The 19165-nt window shown below is 38.0% G+C and overlaps 1 protein-coding gene and 1 long non-coding RNA gene across 6 annotated transcripts; one reads left to right on the top strand and one right to left on the bottom strand.

The window, feature by feature from the left end:
• Positions 1-41: 41 nt before the first annotated feature.
• Positions 42-5709, top strand: LOC136258182 (uncharacterized). The gene is made up of 2 exons (XR_010702607.1): positions 42-205; positions 4955-5709. It is a non-coding gene; the product is annotated as an uncharacterized lncRNA (long non-coding RNA).
• Positions 5710-9253: 3544 nt separating this feature from the next.
• On the bottom strand, positions 9254-17256 carry LOC136258733 (uncharacterized). Of its 5 annotated transcripts, none has more exons than XM_066052083.1 (13): positions 16379-17256; positions 16011-16093; positions 13818-13882; positions 13727-13768; positions 13292-13671; positions 13183-13230; positions 13080-13127; positions 12974-13021; positions 11432-12051; positions 11052-11147; positions 10912-10999; positions 10717-10863; positions 9254-9724 (listed from the first exon to the last, which is right to left on the bottom strand). In XM_066052083.1, the coding sequence occupies exons 5-13, from the start codon at positions 13359-13361 to the stop codon at positions 9501-9503; spliced, it is 1389 nt and encodes a 462-aa protein (XP_065908155.1). In that variant the 5' UTR covers positions 13362-13671; positions 13727-13768; positions 13818-13882; positions 16011-16093; positions 16379-17256; the 3' UTR covers positions 9254-9500. The 5 variants fall into 5 exon arrangements, with proteins under 5 accessions (XP_065908155.1, XP_065908153.1, XP_065908154.1 ...); XM_066052081.1 differs by having other exon boundaries at positions 10717-10999; positions 13292-13390; positions 13624-13671; positions 16379-17254; XM_066052082.1 differs by having other exon boundaries at positions 10717-10999; positions 13727-13774; positions 16379-17254.
• Between the last annotated feature and the right edge of the window lie 1909 nt (positions 17257-19165).

Below are 19165 nucleotides of genomic sequence, written 5' to 3'. Positions count from 1 at the left end.
TTTATTAACCATATCCCAACAAAACACGAACTGGCCGCTTATAGATCTATGTAACGCGCTCCAGTTGTTCTCTACGCATCTGTCTACAGCTCTTGAAAAGGTGAAGGGATTTCCAAGAATGCGAAGAATTAATGGCCTGCAGCTCAGCAGACTCCATGAGATCCCAAGATACAGCCTGAGACGCACCTTCCGAGACGTTTACAAAGTGAGTGAAGGTGGTGAAGCTTTTTTTAAAAATTTTTTTATTGTTACTGAGCAGGCAGCACAGCTGATATGCTCAGGAAAAAAAGCAATCATAAAATGAATTTAACTACGTAGTTACAAAGATTACAGTTATTGAGTTCCATACAATGTTTGCAGTTCCGCTGAAAAAGAGTCAATATTGTTGCTCTCAATGATGGAAGATGGTAAGTTGTTCCAATCCTTAATTGATCTGGAGAAAAAGCTCTGTTGGTATGCATAGGTAGATGAATTTGGTAGAATAAAACGATGTGGGTGATATAGTCTGGTGGATCTTGTCATTGAAATAAAATGAGGAGGAATTGGCAGTGAATAATCTTGATGTATAATTTTAAAAAGTGCTTGTAATCTGGATATTTTACATCTCAGCTGAAGGCTTGGCCAAGAAAGATGCTGTAACATAGCTGTGACTGAGCTGAATCGATTGAAATCATTTAGGACCCATCTAGCTGCCCTACGCTGTACTTTCTCTAGCTGTTGAATATTGTTATGGTGGTAGGGGTCCCAGATGACTGCAGCGTATTCCATTGACGGTCGTACTATCGTAAGGTAGGCTGTTGCTTTGATGTTAGACGAGCAGCAACTCAGGTTGCGTTTCAAGAAGTTTAATGTTCTATTGGCCTTAGCAGCTATATTACTAATATGTGGAGACCATGATTGTTGTCCAGCTTCAGTATGTCCTGGCCAAAATGTAGGACCAGGTAAATTTTTGCTTTGGGCGAGATCAAATTTGACGGGCCGGGGGGTCTGTTTTTTTTGTGGGGGGATGGGTTTGGTTACAGGCACTTTGTTTGCATACATGCTGACATAAGGTCTGTTGTGTAAATATATTGGTACCTGCCCTATGTTCTCCACATTAACAAAATTAATAGTGTCCTGGCCCAGCATTCATGTATGTGGCATGCATTGTAAATCAATTCAGTACATGATCTTGCACACATATTATATTGAAAGTTCTCCCATTAAGGAAGTTACATCTGCCAAATATCTAGAGGTCACCATCGACGATAATGATTTTTCAAGTCACTCTAGTGTTACTAGCATGCTAAGCACACTCAACTTACCTCCTTTACAACAAAGAAGAGAGAGATCTAAACTTATAATGAACTATAAAATTATTATTGATCTTGTTGATATTCCCAAAGATTACTTTACCCCTAATGATTCACGATTAAGAAAAGGATACTACAAGCAACTGATGACAAAAATTGACTCAAAGAAATTTTCCTTTCCCCCTCAGTGATTAAACTTTGGAACCCCCTCCCTACATAGTTAATTCTCCTTCCCTGGATAGTTTTTGTAATAACTTAAGTGATTATTATATCTGTGCATTATAATCATTTGTGATTTCTCCACAGTACTTATACAACCAAGTACTAAGAATAATAAGAAATGCAGTCGAGATTATGTCATAAATAATAATGTAATGTTTGAGAAAACTATGAGGCCTGGAGACATAAACTAACCGGGGATAGATTCGTCTGTGAATGAAGGCACAACCATATAATAATTATGCCTGTTCATGCTGATGACTTTAATGTACATGTATATATAATGTCCCATGCTTTAATTTCAGAATTTGCAGTGATTGCAGGAGAGCCAGAGGCCACCTTACACGTAAACAACAATATTACAAGTATGTTTTAATGTTTGTATTTTTAAGTCCAGCATATGCGCCCCAGGCGTCATTGCCAGAACAACCAGCTGATACCAGCTTGCTCATGAACAACATGGTAAAGAGTAGCTATGTTTCAATGTTTTTCTTTTATTGTACATCTTCATTCTTCACCTGGCTTGCTAGCTGGAATTTTTTCCACCTTTAGTTACTAATAATATAGTCTGTTGACATTGGACCTTATCCGCAATGATGTCAGACATGTAAAAATGGCCATGATAGTTGTGGGACTTTCGTAAAATTTGTATGGGAGGATTTTTGAACAATGATATCTCAGCAAAGATAGAAGATATCGAACTCTAACCTGCAGGTATGGTTGTAAGGTAACTGAGCGAATAACAGTCTAGCATTAGTTTGAAAGCCACCCAAAAATTGCTTCTACATATTTATTGTAATGTATTATATCCATCCATACCTGAGGGTTAGAGCCTGATATCTTCTTTCTAAGATATGATCGTTAAAAAATTCTGAGGTATGCACTGAGATTTGGGTGCTCCACTAGCGTATTACAGTAAGTTAAGTAAATGTGTAGCAATCCAGGCTGGTCCCCTGAACATATCAGTTATTCTCTCTGTCCAGTAATAATACTGAAAAGATGTGGGTATGCAGCTACATGCTTCTTGTTTGTTTGTTTTTTTAACTGAACATGCGATTGGTTAGTAAAAAGTGCATGAACTGCTAATTTTGACTGATTGCAGTGCTAAACAGATTGCAGTGATTGTCACTGCATGCATTGGACGGCTCTACTCAAGATTGCTGCATTTAAAAGAGTTTGTAACAGTAGCGTACATTGAATGGATGTTGATAATGCCAATACAGAGTCCTCTATTAGCACCCAAATTTATTAAGATACAATGTGACACGAGGGAAACCGACTGTAAACTCATTAAAATGGAATCAGCCTAGGGTATGATTTGGGAGTGGAATGGGATCTGTGATGTGGACTATTAACACAGTTGAATGAATCGCAGTGGTTGGAATTTTGCTTCAGGTACGTACAGTAAGTGTAGTGTAGTGTAGTGTGGTGCAAGACTTCCTGGAGCAGTGTGGAGTGGGTAATCATGAGAGACAATGCCTACATAAACATGGTTTGACTGATCACGTTGACATAGAATCCTTCAAACTTCTCTCCAAGGGGAGTAGAAAATACTGCCATCTATACAGCGTTGTTAGTTTGCCAGCTGTCATCAGTCAGCACATAGCCTGCAAACATGATGTAACTGATCCGCAGTGGACTGAGGATACGAGCAGATATTGAACGTGCAATACTTTTGCCCCTTTTCTGTTACACCTGGTGATCTGATCGTTTTGTTCAATTTTTGGAAAAGGTCTTCCCTTTCAAGGGGGAGACCAGTCACTGAAGTCTTTATTGCTTGTTATGTTTTACCCATTGTTACCAATTGTTAGGTGTTAGATAACAACAGCTAATCTATAGCAATGTGTAACTCCTATTGTAGTGTGATCTGTGCAGTAAGTATAGTGTAGTGTGATATGTGCAGTAAGTGTAGTGTAGTGACAGTAAGTGTAATGTAGTGTGATATGTACAGTAAGTGTAATGTAGTGTGATACGTACAGTAAGTGTAATGTAGTGTGATATGTACAGTAAGTGTAGTGTAGTGTGATATATACGTACAGTAAGTGTAATGTAGTGTGATATGTACAGTAAGTGTAGTGTAGTGTGATATGTACAGTAAGTGTAATGTAGTGTGATATGTACAGTAAGTGTAATGTAGTGTGATACATACAGTAAGTGTAATGTAGTGTGATACGTACAGTAAGTGTAGTGTAGTGTGATATGTACAGTAAGTGTAATGTAGTGTGATATGTACAGTAAGTGTAGTGTAGTGTGATATGTACAGTAAGTGTAATGTAGTGTGATATGTACAGTAAGTGTAGTGTAGTGTGATATGTACAGTAAGTGTAGTGTAGTGTGATATGTACAGTATAAGTGTAATGTAGTGTGATATGTACAGTAAGTGTAATGTAGTGTGATATGTACAGTAAGTGTAGTGTAGTGTGATATGTACAGTAAGTGTAGTGTGATATGTACAGTAAGTGTAGTGTAGTGTGATACGTACAGTAAGTGTAGTGTAGTGCGATACGTACAGTAAGTGTAGTGTAGTGTGATACGTACAGTAAGTGTAGTGTAGTGTGATACATACAGTAAGTGTAGTGGGATATGTACAGTAAGTGTAGTGTAGTGTGATACGTACAGTACGATAGCAGGTCTCCTCATGTTCATGTTTACATACTTAGGCACCAGACATTTACGTTACCTCTGGTATTTTGTAGTACACAGGTTTTAGGTGTATTTTATTTAGTGCCCGTGTTTTAGTGTAATGCTCTGTGTAGTTTACTGCTCTATCTAGTGTACGTGTGCACGTGTGTGGTGTAATGCAATGTAATGTGTATGTGTGTGTAGTGTAGGTTTATGTGCGTTAATCGGATGGCTGCAGGTTCGAGGCTGCCTAGGTCCAGTAATGGATTTTTTCTCCTTTCTCCATCTTTTCAAACACACTTTGTGTAACAACTTTGAACAGGCTGTAAGACCAAGTGTCCTACAGACTTTCAGCACTAGTACTGTAAAGCCTTAATAAATAAATAAATATATGTTATTAAAGTGGTTACCAGCTGATGAGTCCTGCCAATTAAAATAATAAGGATGAAAAGTCTTTCAGTAAGACTTCCTGGTTGAGGACAGTATCCCTCAAGAATAGGACTGTAAGTTAGCTACACCATTTACATGGAGTTATGTACCGAACTCATCTTTCAGCGATTATGGCAATCGTACATGCTGAGGTGGCTGAGTCTGTCTGTGATCACATGATCTTCAGTAGCATTCATTCTCCTACCCATCCCACTTAGGAGGAGCTACATTTCTACCTTCTAACTATATCACCTGACTGCAGACAATCCAGTGACAACTACCATACAGTGGTTACATGCCAAATGGGATAATTAATTTTATAAAATGTATTTGTGAATAGCTACACATTCCTTGTAACTGGCATATTATAGTACTGTTGTCATTTCCTACAGGTTGGCAGCATCAAACAAGACCTATCTACGACGTACTCCATTGAATAACATGTGTCAAACAAATACTCAAATTACTGCACACCATGATAAACCATTACATCACTCCATAATGCAAACCACACTGAAGATGGCACCCCTCTCACTAGGGTCCATATCCAATACTGTTCAGTAGTAGCTTGGACAGTCACAATAGTACAGCTTGGAGTGTCACCATGGTAATGGCTTAAATGATTTCCATGGTAACAGTTTCGACAATATCCAGGACTATTAGGAGATGGTAACCTTGACAACCTGTGACTTCAGTAACGTGTCAGTATCTCACATCCTCAATGAAGTACAAGTGTCACTAGATGATATTAATACTGCCTACCACCCTAGTACACAGTCTGGTCCCACTTCACAGCCTCAGCAGCCAATTCATCCAATAAGGTGTTGCATGATCCCTTGGTGTTACGCAGGAATTTCCCACAGATCACCAGACAAGGAGGCAGCAATCAGAAGTATTGTAGTCAAGTTGAACACATGGTTCCAGCTAATGATGTGAAGACACCACTTGAACTGGTTACTATGGTAAACATTGTAGTTTTGTTACATGTACATATTTTGTATTTCATATTTGAATTTACAGTTTTATTTATTCTACACATTATATAACAAGTTTGACATTTTATTCTAACACTATCACACCTTATGTAGTCGTATATTCTAGTAAAATGAATATTTAATAAACATGAAGGTATAAGTATTATAAAGTATCACTTCAGTTGATGAACACACGTAGACCAGCTTCTTTACAACAAATGTGCCTTAATTGCCATTCAAGCATTACAAAGGTTGGCCTATGTACACAGTTTAAATCATAATAACGTGTCTATGCTCAATGTCTAATTATAATGTATCTTAGGAGAAAAACTGTATCTTCTGGTAGCTTTCATGTACTAGACCCTATTTTATGAATAAGCAATTGAAAATGGTGTGAGTAACACTGTGCATTAAATAGAATACATCCAGACCACTAACAGGAGTATAAGGCCACCATCTACTTACCTTGATTATCATTGCAATTGGTTAAGAGACTGCAGAGTGCTTGACTAAAAATGCACTGCACTGATATTGCATGAACATACTTGACATGATCTACCTGAATTGATGCCATAGCTACCGCAGAACGCCAAAAATACATGAACAAGATACATGTGGAACCTCCTTCCAGTTTTAAGGCAGTTCTTCCCACAGTTGTCCATACAAATTTTATGAAAGTCCCACAACCATTTTATGGCTGTGACATCATTGTGAATGAGGTACATAATGTGCAATCAACAAGATGCATTGCTGCATATACGTGTAACTATCTCCTGTATGTGTATGCATAATATTGTAGACTAGCTGTGATCACTATGCCAACTAGTGGCAAGCCACACCACTGATTTACTGGCACATCACATGTGGAATGGCCTCTAGGTACAAGAGTCTATTGTGCCATATTGGCTTGATTGGGATCATTTGCCTTCACCACCTTGTTGTGTCACTTCATTGCTGACTCATCTTCAGAGACATCTCACACCTACTATATAAACAAATCAGTTAATGCCCCTATAGTTTGCTCGTTTTTGTTTTATTTTGTGCAAGCTACATTTTAGTATTGTGATTTTCTGACGTTAGTTAAACTCTTTCCTATGTATGCATGCGTATCATTTCTGCAAGCACACTCACTGCTGGCTATGACATTATTTATACATACCCTATGGGTATGTTGTCACATTGGTATATGTACTTGGTTGTATGTGACCTGGGTCCTAGAAACAAACAATAACTTGATTTTTGTAACTGAATTTGTGTTGTACGAATCTGTCATACTATGGTGACACTAAAACTCAACAAGGATTTTCTATCCCATGTTCACAATATGCACAAATCTCAACTTCAGTGAGTCTGTGCTAAACAAGAGTATAAATGTGAAATGGGTTTTCTGAATACTTTTCAATTGAATTACTGTACCCATGATCATAGCAAGTACAAGCTCTAAGTATCGTTGCAAAGAATTTCTCATGGATAGCTACAAATTTTGCAATACAATGAACTGCTGTAAAGTATGGCTCAAACTTTACTATCAGTTGTACATGCTTCTAAACACCTGAGCAAGTCACTGATTCTTGACATACCTGGACATTTCTGAAACTTCCGTCACACTAAATGGAGTTGTTGATCTTTTACAGATTGTTCAACCATTGAAGGCATATGTGGTCCAGATAATACTTGGTCACTTTTTAAAAAGAATTTGCTAATGAGATTGTTAGTGGGATAGTTGTAGTTTAAATCCAACTCATTACAGTACATGCCGGGAGAGTATTCAAAAATAATAAATCCTGGTAAGTAATTCTAACTTGTAATTGAAGAAACCTTTGGTTATGTTCAAATATGGGTGGCTCAACTGGTGTGCTCACTATTTTAGAACAATTCATTTATACTCCCTCTTCGCTTCAAGTGTTGGTAGATTAAGATCCTTAACATCTCACTAACATTACTCTACTGTAGTGATTACAGATGAACCATGCAGGCTGATTGATGCTACACTATATATATTTCAATCTTGTTTACCAGTGCTGATGTATATGGAGACCAGACTACTGACAATAGGTGTAATTAGCATTTGGTAGACTGAACAATGTTTACTATTGCTAATTGTCAATATGAACACCAAGGTATTTAATCACATATCAGTTTTTTAAAGTGAGATTCCACATAACTAAATAACTAAAGCAGATCGGATCAGTGGCAGAGAAGTAGTTGATATGAGGGCGGGGGAGCTGACCAGGGGCGAATAAATGAACTGATGGACTACATACATTGTCTCTGGTTTGGTAATGTCACAGCCAGCTGACAATAACTGCCCACCTCACCAGCTACACATTTATAGCTAACAAACTACATAAAAATCCTCACATAGCTCACTACTCTGATAGTGTGACTACTTCATTAGAGTGACTGCTCTATTGGAGTATCTTGATCTTTATCACGGTTTTTAGCCCCACTCAAAGGAGGATACTTTCGGCATATCATTCCAAGAGGGTTTTTCCACAGCCTACGGATAGGATAAGATGCATGCATATGTCATCAACATACAGGTTGGTAATGCCTTCAGGAATGTCATTGATAAAACACAGAAATAGATTTTCCATTTTCTATCTTTAGAAATGGAAAATCTAAAATGGAACATAATCAATTTTAGATTGTAAAGACTGTTTTGTAAAGTTTGCCATAATTTGTATTAGAGCTGTACCTATATGGGTTTTTGGCATGTACCGATATCCGATATGGATACCACCAAAAGAAGCCGATAACCGATAGTCGATCCGATATTTGCATTACAAACAAGTCATAGATAATCTATGCATTTACCTACTCTACAACAACATGTGGATATATTCATTGCTCACTCTATGCCTGTGGTAATAGTGGCTTGGGTTTCTATTGTGTAATCCAGACAATTAGGCACCCACAAACATTTTTATGCATACTCCCATGAAGCCTTAAACGGATATTTCTGCATTACTTCGCATTTTATTGGCTTGTGTGAACTCTGGTACAGTAGGTTTCCTTGGTTATCCTGTGACTCTTCATTTAAGACTGATAAGCTTTAATTTCCAGCAACAAAGACTAGAATCGCGTATATTTGTATGGCTTATCGTAGCGTAGCGTTTGTTGTATAGTGAGCAATAAGCCACTGCCACTAAACAGCCACATGGATAATGTAGAAAACCAATATATAATCCGTTTATGTACAAACTATTGCTGTATAAATATCGGTAGCGATATCGGTCCTCCTCCGATACCAATATTGGTAAAAAATGCCATATCGGTGGCCGATATTTTGGCCGATCCGATTATCGGTACAGCTCTAATTTGTATATGCCTTGCTTAGATTTTGAAACAGAACTTCTGTAGTTAAGTCTACTTCAATCATGGCTATGCTATTGAGAGTTCGAGGTTACAAGTAGAAATTAGTTTTACAGCTTTAATGAACAGTATGCACATTTCATCTCACTGTTGTGATTCATGTAATAATATTATATACAAGACAAATGTGTCCCAGAACCCTTGTAAACATTGCATTACTTTTATCTAAACCTCACTGACTACCTCTCACAATATACTTGCAATTGATTGCATAATCCCTTGTTATAGGGATTATCACAACCAGCCTGCCTGCTCTGCACCCTTGAGAATCTAAATGGATCAAAACACTCTCAACACCTGTAAAAAAAAATTTTTTTTGCCATGTGGTGAGATTTGCTAATTTTCATTGCTAGCTTCAACCAACAACTATACACATTACACTGTTTCATACTTTCACACTATTTTTTAGTTATTTTACAACGAAGATACACAATAGTTGTTACAACAATGGAATACACAACAGTTACAACAATATAGACAACAGTAGTTTAACGGGTTTTAAAATGATTAAGATACTTTAACAACAATATTTTGAGTAGTTTCACAGCAGTAGGTATTATAGTAGTTCGACTAGTTTTACAACAATGTGTTACGTGATTGTAAACCGAGTGTTAGACTTGTCGTTCACTAGTATATTCAATTCCTCTTTCAGTAGAATAATTGGATTTATGTGAGTTGACACTGTTAGAATCCTGTTGCATGTGTTCACTGAGACACTCGCCTTGTCAGGGTTATCAGTAAACTCTATGTAAATAGTGTTATCCTCATCTAAACTCATGCTCCCCGTACAATAGAGTAGAAAATTCAGCAATCCTAGCAAGGAATGAAATGTTATAGTGAAATATACCTTCAACAGTGCTTAATTTAACTCTTAAACCCACACAAAACATTTGGGGAGTATGTGTTTAGGTAACTTAAGTTTTTGCTCATGGTTTACTGTAAGGGTAAATATACCATTATAATCCTTATTACATCACAAGTAGAATGATGTAAATTGTATAGCCACAATTTGAAAATTACAGTGGTTTGTTTAAGGCACACATATTTTTTACCTTTCTGATTCAGTTTTGGTTTAAGGGTATTTAAGAGGGGTGTAGGTTACCTATCTCCTATATTTTAGAGGCTAGAAAGCACTATCACAGTGATGAGGCTGTATTTTATGAAGGAGACTGCCAAGGATGGATTCATAGAAATGTGCAGGAATGATTTTTTCCATATTTAACAAAATGAGTGAGTCCAACTCATTCCTCATATTTGTAACAAATGTTGTAAGAACTCAAATGCTAAGGGATGGCCAACAATTTTCAGCCATTCCGTGAGCGTACAAACCGTACGTTAGGAGGGAAGGGGGTCACAGTAGAATCGCAAGTACGCTTCTTTAAAAATTCAAACTTTGCTTATGTCATTTGAACAGAGTAGATTATAATGGTCGGCCATCAGACATTTACTGAATGCAGTACATATGTTTACTATGCACTACTCAAAAGCATCAAAATGATAAGATACCTAAAAGACAAAACAAACACCATACATGAATTTTGCAATATTAAAAAGTATCCGTGTGTTAGTTCTGTTATATAATACATCTATGTGTCAACATTTATACAGTACACTTTGGGGGGGGAGAGGGGTTAGAAAAAGAGTACTCTTTGTACACTTGCAAAAAGGCTGAAAATTGTGGACTATCCCTAACATTGCTTCACTCAAAAAATTAACCCTGAAAGTTTTTGGTTTTCCTTAAAAATAATTAGCCTAAACTCAATAACTTCAATCCATTTATTTGTGTATTCACATAATATGCATACCTTTTTCATCACAGCTATCCAAATAGATGCCGATTGTATGTAATATTCTTTGTTTAATGGAATCTTCTCCAGGTGGAGTCAATGTTTTTATTGCTTCCTTTACCCTTGCTGATGACACTGGCTCACCAATAAACAAAGGTTCAAATACTTTGGGGTTGGAACACATTACACGCTTCATCTTGAAGGAGTCCAAACCTTCCATTATGGCATCTAAGTAAGCTTTTCTTTTAACTAATCCATCGTATATCAGCATGATTTCGCAGATTTCTTCTTTGTAGCTTAACTAAAACATGGAATTATAACTAGTGGTACAAATGCTAGACTATGAGACTTACTCTAAAAGGGATATCTCTTCCTCCACTTTCTATCAGGTAGTCTTCCATCTCTTGAGAATCAACGAGTTGATTTAATTCCTTATTAGAACTACTTATCTGTACAAATATAATAGTAATCAGTGAAGGAACAAATGAATGCTTGTACATAGTTACCTAATAACACCACAGTGGAACTGGTTTGTGCTAATTTTTACCAAAAAAAGGCCACCTCTACAAATCATCAACTTTGTAGTACACATTGGCAAATAATTTTATGCCATGTTAACACCAGGCAGTATTTTTCTTTCAAATATAGGCTGATTACTAGCTTAATTAAGGCTTGGTTAGCACATGGAAGATCCACTGAAGTGTAACACACAAGTAGTGCAAGTTACACGCACCTCTTTTACATAATACGATACTTTTTCAGAAGCATCATCCAATTCCAAATTTATAATGGCTGTATTTAGATCTCCACACATGTAATAGTACATTACACATGACAAAGGAAAGCCTATGTTGCTCATTATTATACTGTGGCCAATCATAATTCCAATAGTTTTTAAAATTCCAGAGGATAAGGAGGACACTGTACACACTGGTCTTACACGGGAACCATCACCCTCAAAGAAATCCATGTATCCACTTGACAACTTCTGGTACACGCAAGAGAAAAAATCTCTTCTAATGCCTCCAACATCAATGCCTGGAGCAGCTAACATTTCTATGATGATTCCTTTCCTAATATTAAGCCTGGGGTTTTTATAAAACTGCAATGCCGCAGATACATTATCTTCGATTGTGTTGTTCACGTATATTTTAGGCAAATACCCCGTGTCATCAAACTCCATCATTGTTTTCATCATCTCCAATACAGCATGTAAGGTTCCATGATTGTCAATTAAACAATTAAAGCTTGTAGCAGAATTCATGTTAGAAAGCTCATAGATGGACGTTACATACTCTCGGTTAAATTCTGGGGCTGCAGCTATAAGTTGATCAAGGTCACTTGTGATCAAGTCTGCAGAATTATTGATGCATTAAAATAAACAGTTAATAATTTTACACAATGCAAATGGATAATTCTGTAACTAAGGGACTTCCTGTGGCGTCGCCAGGAAAAACATTTACCGAGGCAAAGTTTGTACATTGGCATAATTGAGAGAGTCAGCTTCTGACTCATCTGATTCACAAACACTTTCAAGTTTCAGGTATGTTCAACAGCCAAGTTTGGGTGGTACAGCATTTGTAGGTTGATTCTCTGGTTGGATGGAAAAAGAACTATTTCAGAGCATTTTTTCTACATGTCAAAAGTACTGAATGCTCCAGCTTAGTTAATGTTACAGTATAGCATGCTTCAATTATTAGACTAACTCAACACAAAAATGTGACTTACTCCAGAGATATTTTGAGTGGTCCGGCCATCCATGTACTACAAAGGAGGTCATAGTCATGCACACTATACTTTTATTGATATTTAAGTCAAAGATTATCTCTTTCATGTGATGCTCAACTGCACATCAAGCTAGGGAATATGGGGGTATGCTTCCTCAAGAAAATTTTTGAAATATATAATTATTATGATGACTGCTCTATTAAAAGTATCTCAACCTTTTTGATACAAATTCAAGTAGCTGAAAAGTGGGTTCAGCCTTTGCCAGACCTTGTCACCATGGACTCTGGCCCTGCTTAGTACTACATCCATATAGATTCTATTATGTGTGATACAGTACTGAATTAATGCTGTTGCTGTAACGTTTGAGTAGAAAATTCAGGGTGCCACTGAAAACTCAGGCCTTCTGAGCCTGAATTGAACATTTTCTACCGAGGCAGCTGCCTCAATGGTAGCTACGTCACTGACTTCATGTAGCACTTGGAGATTTGATTTTTAACTTCTGATACATTATGCACGCATATGCATACTTTAAGTAGGTAAGCCATACCTGGAGTTATTCTTGTTGTAAAGGTGAAACTCCCACCACTTTCTGTAGCTACTTGCAATACAGAAAAATCCATAGACTCCAAGTAGATCAAGTAGGAGAACCATACCTGGATTCACTGTTGTCGTGGAGGTGTAGCTCTCACTACTGCCTGTAACTATGCAATACACAAATGTCCATAGACTCCAGTAGATTAAGTAGGTAAGCTATACCTGTATTCACTGTTGTCGTGAAAGTGGAACTCCTACTCTTTCCTGAAACTACATGCAATACAGGAAAATTCATAGACACTCACCAAGTAGATAAGCAGGTGAGCCATACCTGAAGTCATTCTTGTTGTAGAGGTGGAACTCCCACCACTTCCTGTAGCTACCTGCCACTTTGTCGTCATTTCGTAATTATTATCTTAATTCTTAATTCCTGTGTAATTTTGTCTATGTATCCTTAGTTGTGTATGTATGTTTGTTTGTTTTTTTTTTTGTATATTATTAGTTATTGTATGTGTCTATTGTATGTTTGTTCAGGGCTCCACTGAAAATCAGTTTTACTGAGTGGACTCCCTGCTTAAAAATTACAATTACAATTACAATTACAATTACATGCAATACAGAAACATCCATAGACTCCAAGTAGATTAATTAGGTGAGCCATACCTGGATTCACTGTTGTCGTGGAGGTAGAGCTCCCACTACTACCTGTAACTATATGCAATACAAAAATATACAGACTCCAGTAGATTAATTAAATGAGACATACCTGAAGTCAATCTTACTGTGGAGGTGGAATTCCCACTACTGCCTGTAACTGGTGTATAGACTCCATACTCACACAGTGCAATATCCTGTACCTGAAATAACATTCTGCACCTCTTCCACACTTCTTTCTTCTCCAGTTCCAACTCCAGATCTATAGCTACATTGAAATTGTCTAGATTTTAGTGTCAAAATAATCACATATATAGCAGTACACAAAATTAACCAGTTATTTGCTTAGTGTTAAAAAAAAAACATGTAGGTGGCATATATACCATTCACAGATCCCCTAATACATAGTATGTGGCTAATAGCCCTACACCTATACTGCATAGCTATCTCTTCACTCCCTATCCTGCTAATGGTTACTATGCTCCTCTACACCTACTGATGCACATACAGTATTTATCACGTGAAAAATCACGTTCATGTGAAGGTCTTCTCTTTATGTGAGCTTTACATACTTCACACTACAAGGATTACAGCATTGATAGTTGTTATCCGCAAACTGAAACATCGTTGCCTTTAAGGAACTACAAGCTGGGATGTCTGCTGTAGCAGGTGTTCCCAAACTGAGTGTAGATCACATAAATACCACACTGCATTCACGGTTGGCCACTTTCATTTTCAGCATACTTATTTGTTTCTCTTGATAAATCTTCACCTCCAAGTCCTGGTTTAATCGTCGGTAGTCACCAACTCTCATACACTCACACACTACAGTGAGACTGCCCTCTTAGACTTAGATCTGTTGCCACCCTCAATTAGAGTTAAATCTTTCCCACATCATATGTGACCGAGCCTGCGAAAACAGGGCATGTGGGCACAAACTATATCCCATCACTCTACAGATCATATCTCAGTACTGGAAAAGTATATTTCCATTCTGTAACTTGCATCATGATGCCAATTAAATGCTTACTAAGAGCTGAAAATTGCAATGCCATAGCATAATGGTGCAAAAAGGTATGAGTGATGAAATTGTGAAAAAGAAGTCAAAAATTATGTGCCCACATGCCCTATTTTCGCAGGCCCGGTCACATATAATGCTGGATGTGGCACTCTTTCTACTGTTTAAACTTCTCACTGCACGGGATCCAGGAAATATTTCAACAGATATCACATGCAAGCATAAAAAAAAGTGAAATTACAGGCGCTTTTGTACAGTACATTGAATGGCTTGACAGCTATGGTGGACTGATGATGCCACACCCCAGGGTGCTTTTGTGTGATGGTTGTATGGCTTCTCATATGGAGGTATGTATTTCTTTGTGTATATATATATAACTTCAGCTGAATGACTACTAGTACTTGGTCCAAAAAGTGGGGATGGGACAAAACATGCTTTTGAAAATAGTGTGAGGGCCATGCCCCCCACAAGTCCCAATTGATATTATCCATTGAGTATAAAGGCAGTGCCCACACAAAGAAAATTATATACACATGGGAGGGTATTTGCAGTGCACAATGGGATGCTGCTTTTATAAAACATCCAAATGCTTTGATGTCTAGTTTTTGGCTCTTGGGGTTATAGGACCAGGAGATCTAAGGCTAACCACCAACCAATACATCACACCCATTTACTATAATAGACAGAACAGGCATTGCCAACATGAGTCCACCAGTCCTGTATATAAACCTTGGGACCGACCAAAAGTATCCTGATTATCAAGGTGTCCTGGTTTTCCAAATCAGTTTACATGCTAAGGGATATTTTGGGACCATTACCAAGTGTCCAGATTATGCAGATGTCCTGATTAACAGGTTCCACTACAACACACAATACCAGAGATTCATCAATTTTAAAATTCCTTACATATTGCACATTAAGTTGTTTATTAAAACTACCCAGTGCATGGGAGGTGTGTTGTCACACTCCAAATAGCCTACAAGAAAGAGGTGGGATCTAGCAACCTTAACATCTTTGTGGTGGTCCTTGTTTACATGTACAGCAACTGGTGGTATTGACTGTCAACAGTCTCTGGCTTTCAACCATGCATGCACATGCACTAATGGATACTGGCATGGGCAGATAGCTAAATAAAAATTTAACATATGCTGTTTACTGATAATAAAGGGCTATGATAGCCAATTGATTTGATCTGAGCTTTTAAAAAAGTTTTGAATACGAAATAATATAAAATTTTTATTTAGCTATCTGCTCATGTCAGTATAGAGCATATGCATGCATGGTTGAAAGCCAAAGACTGTTGACAATCAATATCACCAGTTGCTATACACACAAACAAGGACCACCACAAAGTTAACATATACAACACAGAACATACCATAATTCCACATGCTTTGGTAGTTGAGTCAAAGGAAACAACTCGTCACAGTTACTGCAATATTCTGATGGCTCAATGTTGCTCTACATGTATGGAAAACAGCATAAGCTTATACGTAATGTCTTCTTGAGCTAACTGAAAATATTAATGAATTACTTCAATACTCAGCCATTGCCATGGTAACAATTACAGGATTGTTATAGTAACATCAAATCATTCGCATAAATTATTTGTCCTTCAGTTTAAGCTACTTGTGACAGTCTTCACACACATTTAGCTAGCACGAGTATTTTGTAACAAAACATTGTGTATACAATTATGTGACAAGAGTATAGTTAGCTAACTATGTGTACATAAATTATAATCACCTGCTGCTGATTATCCATTGAATTACTAATAGCCGAGGTAATGTTTGACTGTAAAGGTCTTACGTATAGTCGTGAAGACTTGAGTATATCTTTTAAGTATCTAGTTGTGAAGCCACCCCTGGGCGGCTCAATCAGCACCAACTCATGTGCCACTTTACTTGGTCTTAGTAGTGTGTACCCGCCTGTATGTTCCAGAATCGGAAACGTTTCCTTAAGTTTTTTGTCTATGTAAAATGCGTCTGCTCCTTCAATGTCAAATAGAATTTCTCAGTTTCGAAATTAAGCCTACAGCACCCATCATCATCAACTCCTCGTAGTTGTCATTGTTATTATCTACTTTACCAGTTAGGCACTGGAGGGCGTAACTTGGTATTTTTGCTGCATCCATCTTTCGCAGGACCATAGTATCTTTCTTCCACACAAAGGTTTTAGCAATCATTTTAGCAGAACCTTTTCCTTAAATTTAGTACCGCGGCGACTGGCCACGTAGTGGTCAGGGTTATATGTAGCCGCCACACTAGGAACGTAACCTCCCGCCGAGGTGCCAGTACGAGATCCTGCAGTGCGATTGAGAGATATGCCGCTGAATAACCTTCTTTGCTCAAGATAAGCGTTGCCAGGTGGCCTCTGTTGCCCATATACCATCAGTTGCGCAGCTAGGGGCTGATCGCACCCCTGCTATAGACGGGTTGCCTTTTTAAGGCGTGGTCGTTTTGCCGTAAATTTTCCACATACTTTCCGAGTTCGCTAAGTCAAAAATGTATTACGGCTATTGGAGAAAATGAACGTTTCGGTTAACTTTAGCAAGCAAGAGTTAGCCAGCCTTCAGAACAGAAAGTATGTTATAGAGAAAAGTTCCAGCTATAACATATCCAGCGTGTAAGGTGAAGGCTGTGCGAGAAGATGATTTTCTCTCAATCTCGGGTTTTTGGAAAGCGATAAAACTCGCTGAAAACATTCTTTGTAAGACTTTGCTACTACTTAGAATGATAGACTGGATGATTTTAACTCACCTTGTACCTTTGAAGAATCAAAAACGTTTGTCAAACTATTTTAAAAAATGGGTTTTTTGTTGACTTCTTGACCAACATTGTAATCATGCGTAAAACGGAAAGTCGCGTTTTCTTGCGTTACACAAGGGACACGCCCTAAATAGGCAACCCGTCTATTGAGGCACGCGGCAAATAGTGACCAGTAGTATTGTATTATTGTATTAATGCTTTACAGTGACCAGCACTGAAGGTCTGTGGCACTAGCTCAGGGGCGGATCCAGAGTTTCGAAAGAGGGGGGGCACCTTCCTGAAAAACAGTTGAAGACCAAAAAAACTTGCTGAAAACCAGTTGAAGACCAAAAAAAAAAAAAAAAAAAAAAAAAAGGTCACAACAATAATAGCTAGTTATCCTTACCTACTATATCACGTCTGTTATGTAAAATAAAATCCTATTTGTAGCTTCATAGGTAAGCTACACTGCCTCATGAACATTGTGACTGCTTTATTAAAGTAATTGACTGCTCTATTAGAGTATATCGATCTTGTATGCAATTTCTTGAAGGGGGGGGGGGGCATTTGCCCCAAATGCCCCATCCTGGATCCGCCACTGCTAGCTATAGGGAGGGATACTGGGGTCACTGTGTAACGAGACACTGGGGATGCCTCCGGCATTGGCCAACCACGGTAATCAGTGGAAGCCGAGGTAGAAGCACCAGCTGTATCTGAGAACGAGTGATTACCATCTATGTTGCCATCTTCAGCGTCACACCGCGGGTCGCCTCCATGGCCACTAGCTTCCAGTGCATATAACGCTTTACGAAGTAGGTCGGACGCTGACTCTCTGGAATTCATGATATAGTTTAGAACTATGAACGATGGACTCTTCCCAATTGTAAAAGACTCGGTAAAAGAAATTACAACAAACAAATGTGGTTTGCAGCAATACGATTGGCTGTTCGTGGCATTCATGACAACGTTACGTCAGCTTATAGTCACGTGATACATAATGCAGACATACATGAAGGGGTCGCACGTGATCCAGAAAGCTCCAAGTTGAAATGTGCGATTAGTGTACTCTGTAAGCTTTATATTGTCTGTATTTTTGCTGTTAATACATTGAGTGCTTGCTGGTGAGCCTAGTTTACTTTGAGAACAACGAAAGGGTGGGATATCAGTCACTACTCTAGACACATTTGATCATTTATAGAATTTCATAATGATCTGTGAGTTTTATGTGTCTCTGTACACGTGCAGAGCAAGGTGTCGCTAGTTGTCTTGTACTGTACCCATAGGCTTAACCATGTGGCATGTATTGGCTTAACTGTGGGTATTGCTGTCATTTTATTGTTCTATTATTCACTGGTTATCACACTAGGGTCCTGCAAGAAAGTTACTGAAACCTTGTGTAGCGGCTGCCATTGAGTCAGAACTTGTCAGCTAATAAAACTCTGTTGAATCAGTCAATAGTGCAGAACAGACATAGACGGCTTGCAGTCTAGGCAAGTGCCTGAGAAGCTACTCATTGCAGTAGGACTGATGATTCAGCATTTCCAATAGAACTAGAGTGCAAAGCTACAGTTAGTGTACATGTATACAGTCACTCTTTGGTTTCAATTTATTGTTGCACTGTGTGTCAGAAAAATAGAAGGTCATATTAGAAATGCATGCACCTACTCCCATGCGGGCAAGGAGGGATAATACAAGGGGATATGACCCAACTGTAAGTCTAATTCCTGTACAGTGAGGCAAAATTGTAGGTCTACTCCCTTCCTTTCTCCATTCAGTATCTCAATCC

This window comes from Dysidea avara, chromosome 6, assembly GCF_963678975.1.
Source record: "Dysidea avara chromosome 6, odDysAvar1.4, whole genome shotgun sequence".
Classification (NCBI taxonomy): domain Eukaryota; kingdom Metazoa; phylum Porifera; class Demospongiae; order Dictyoceratida; family Dysideidae; genus Dysidea; species Dysidea avara.
The sequence above is the reverse complement of the archived record's forward strand: the minus strand, read 5'-3'. Positions and strand labels throughout refer to the sequence as shown.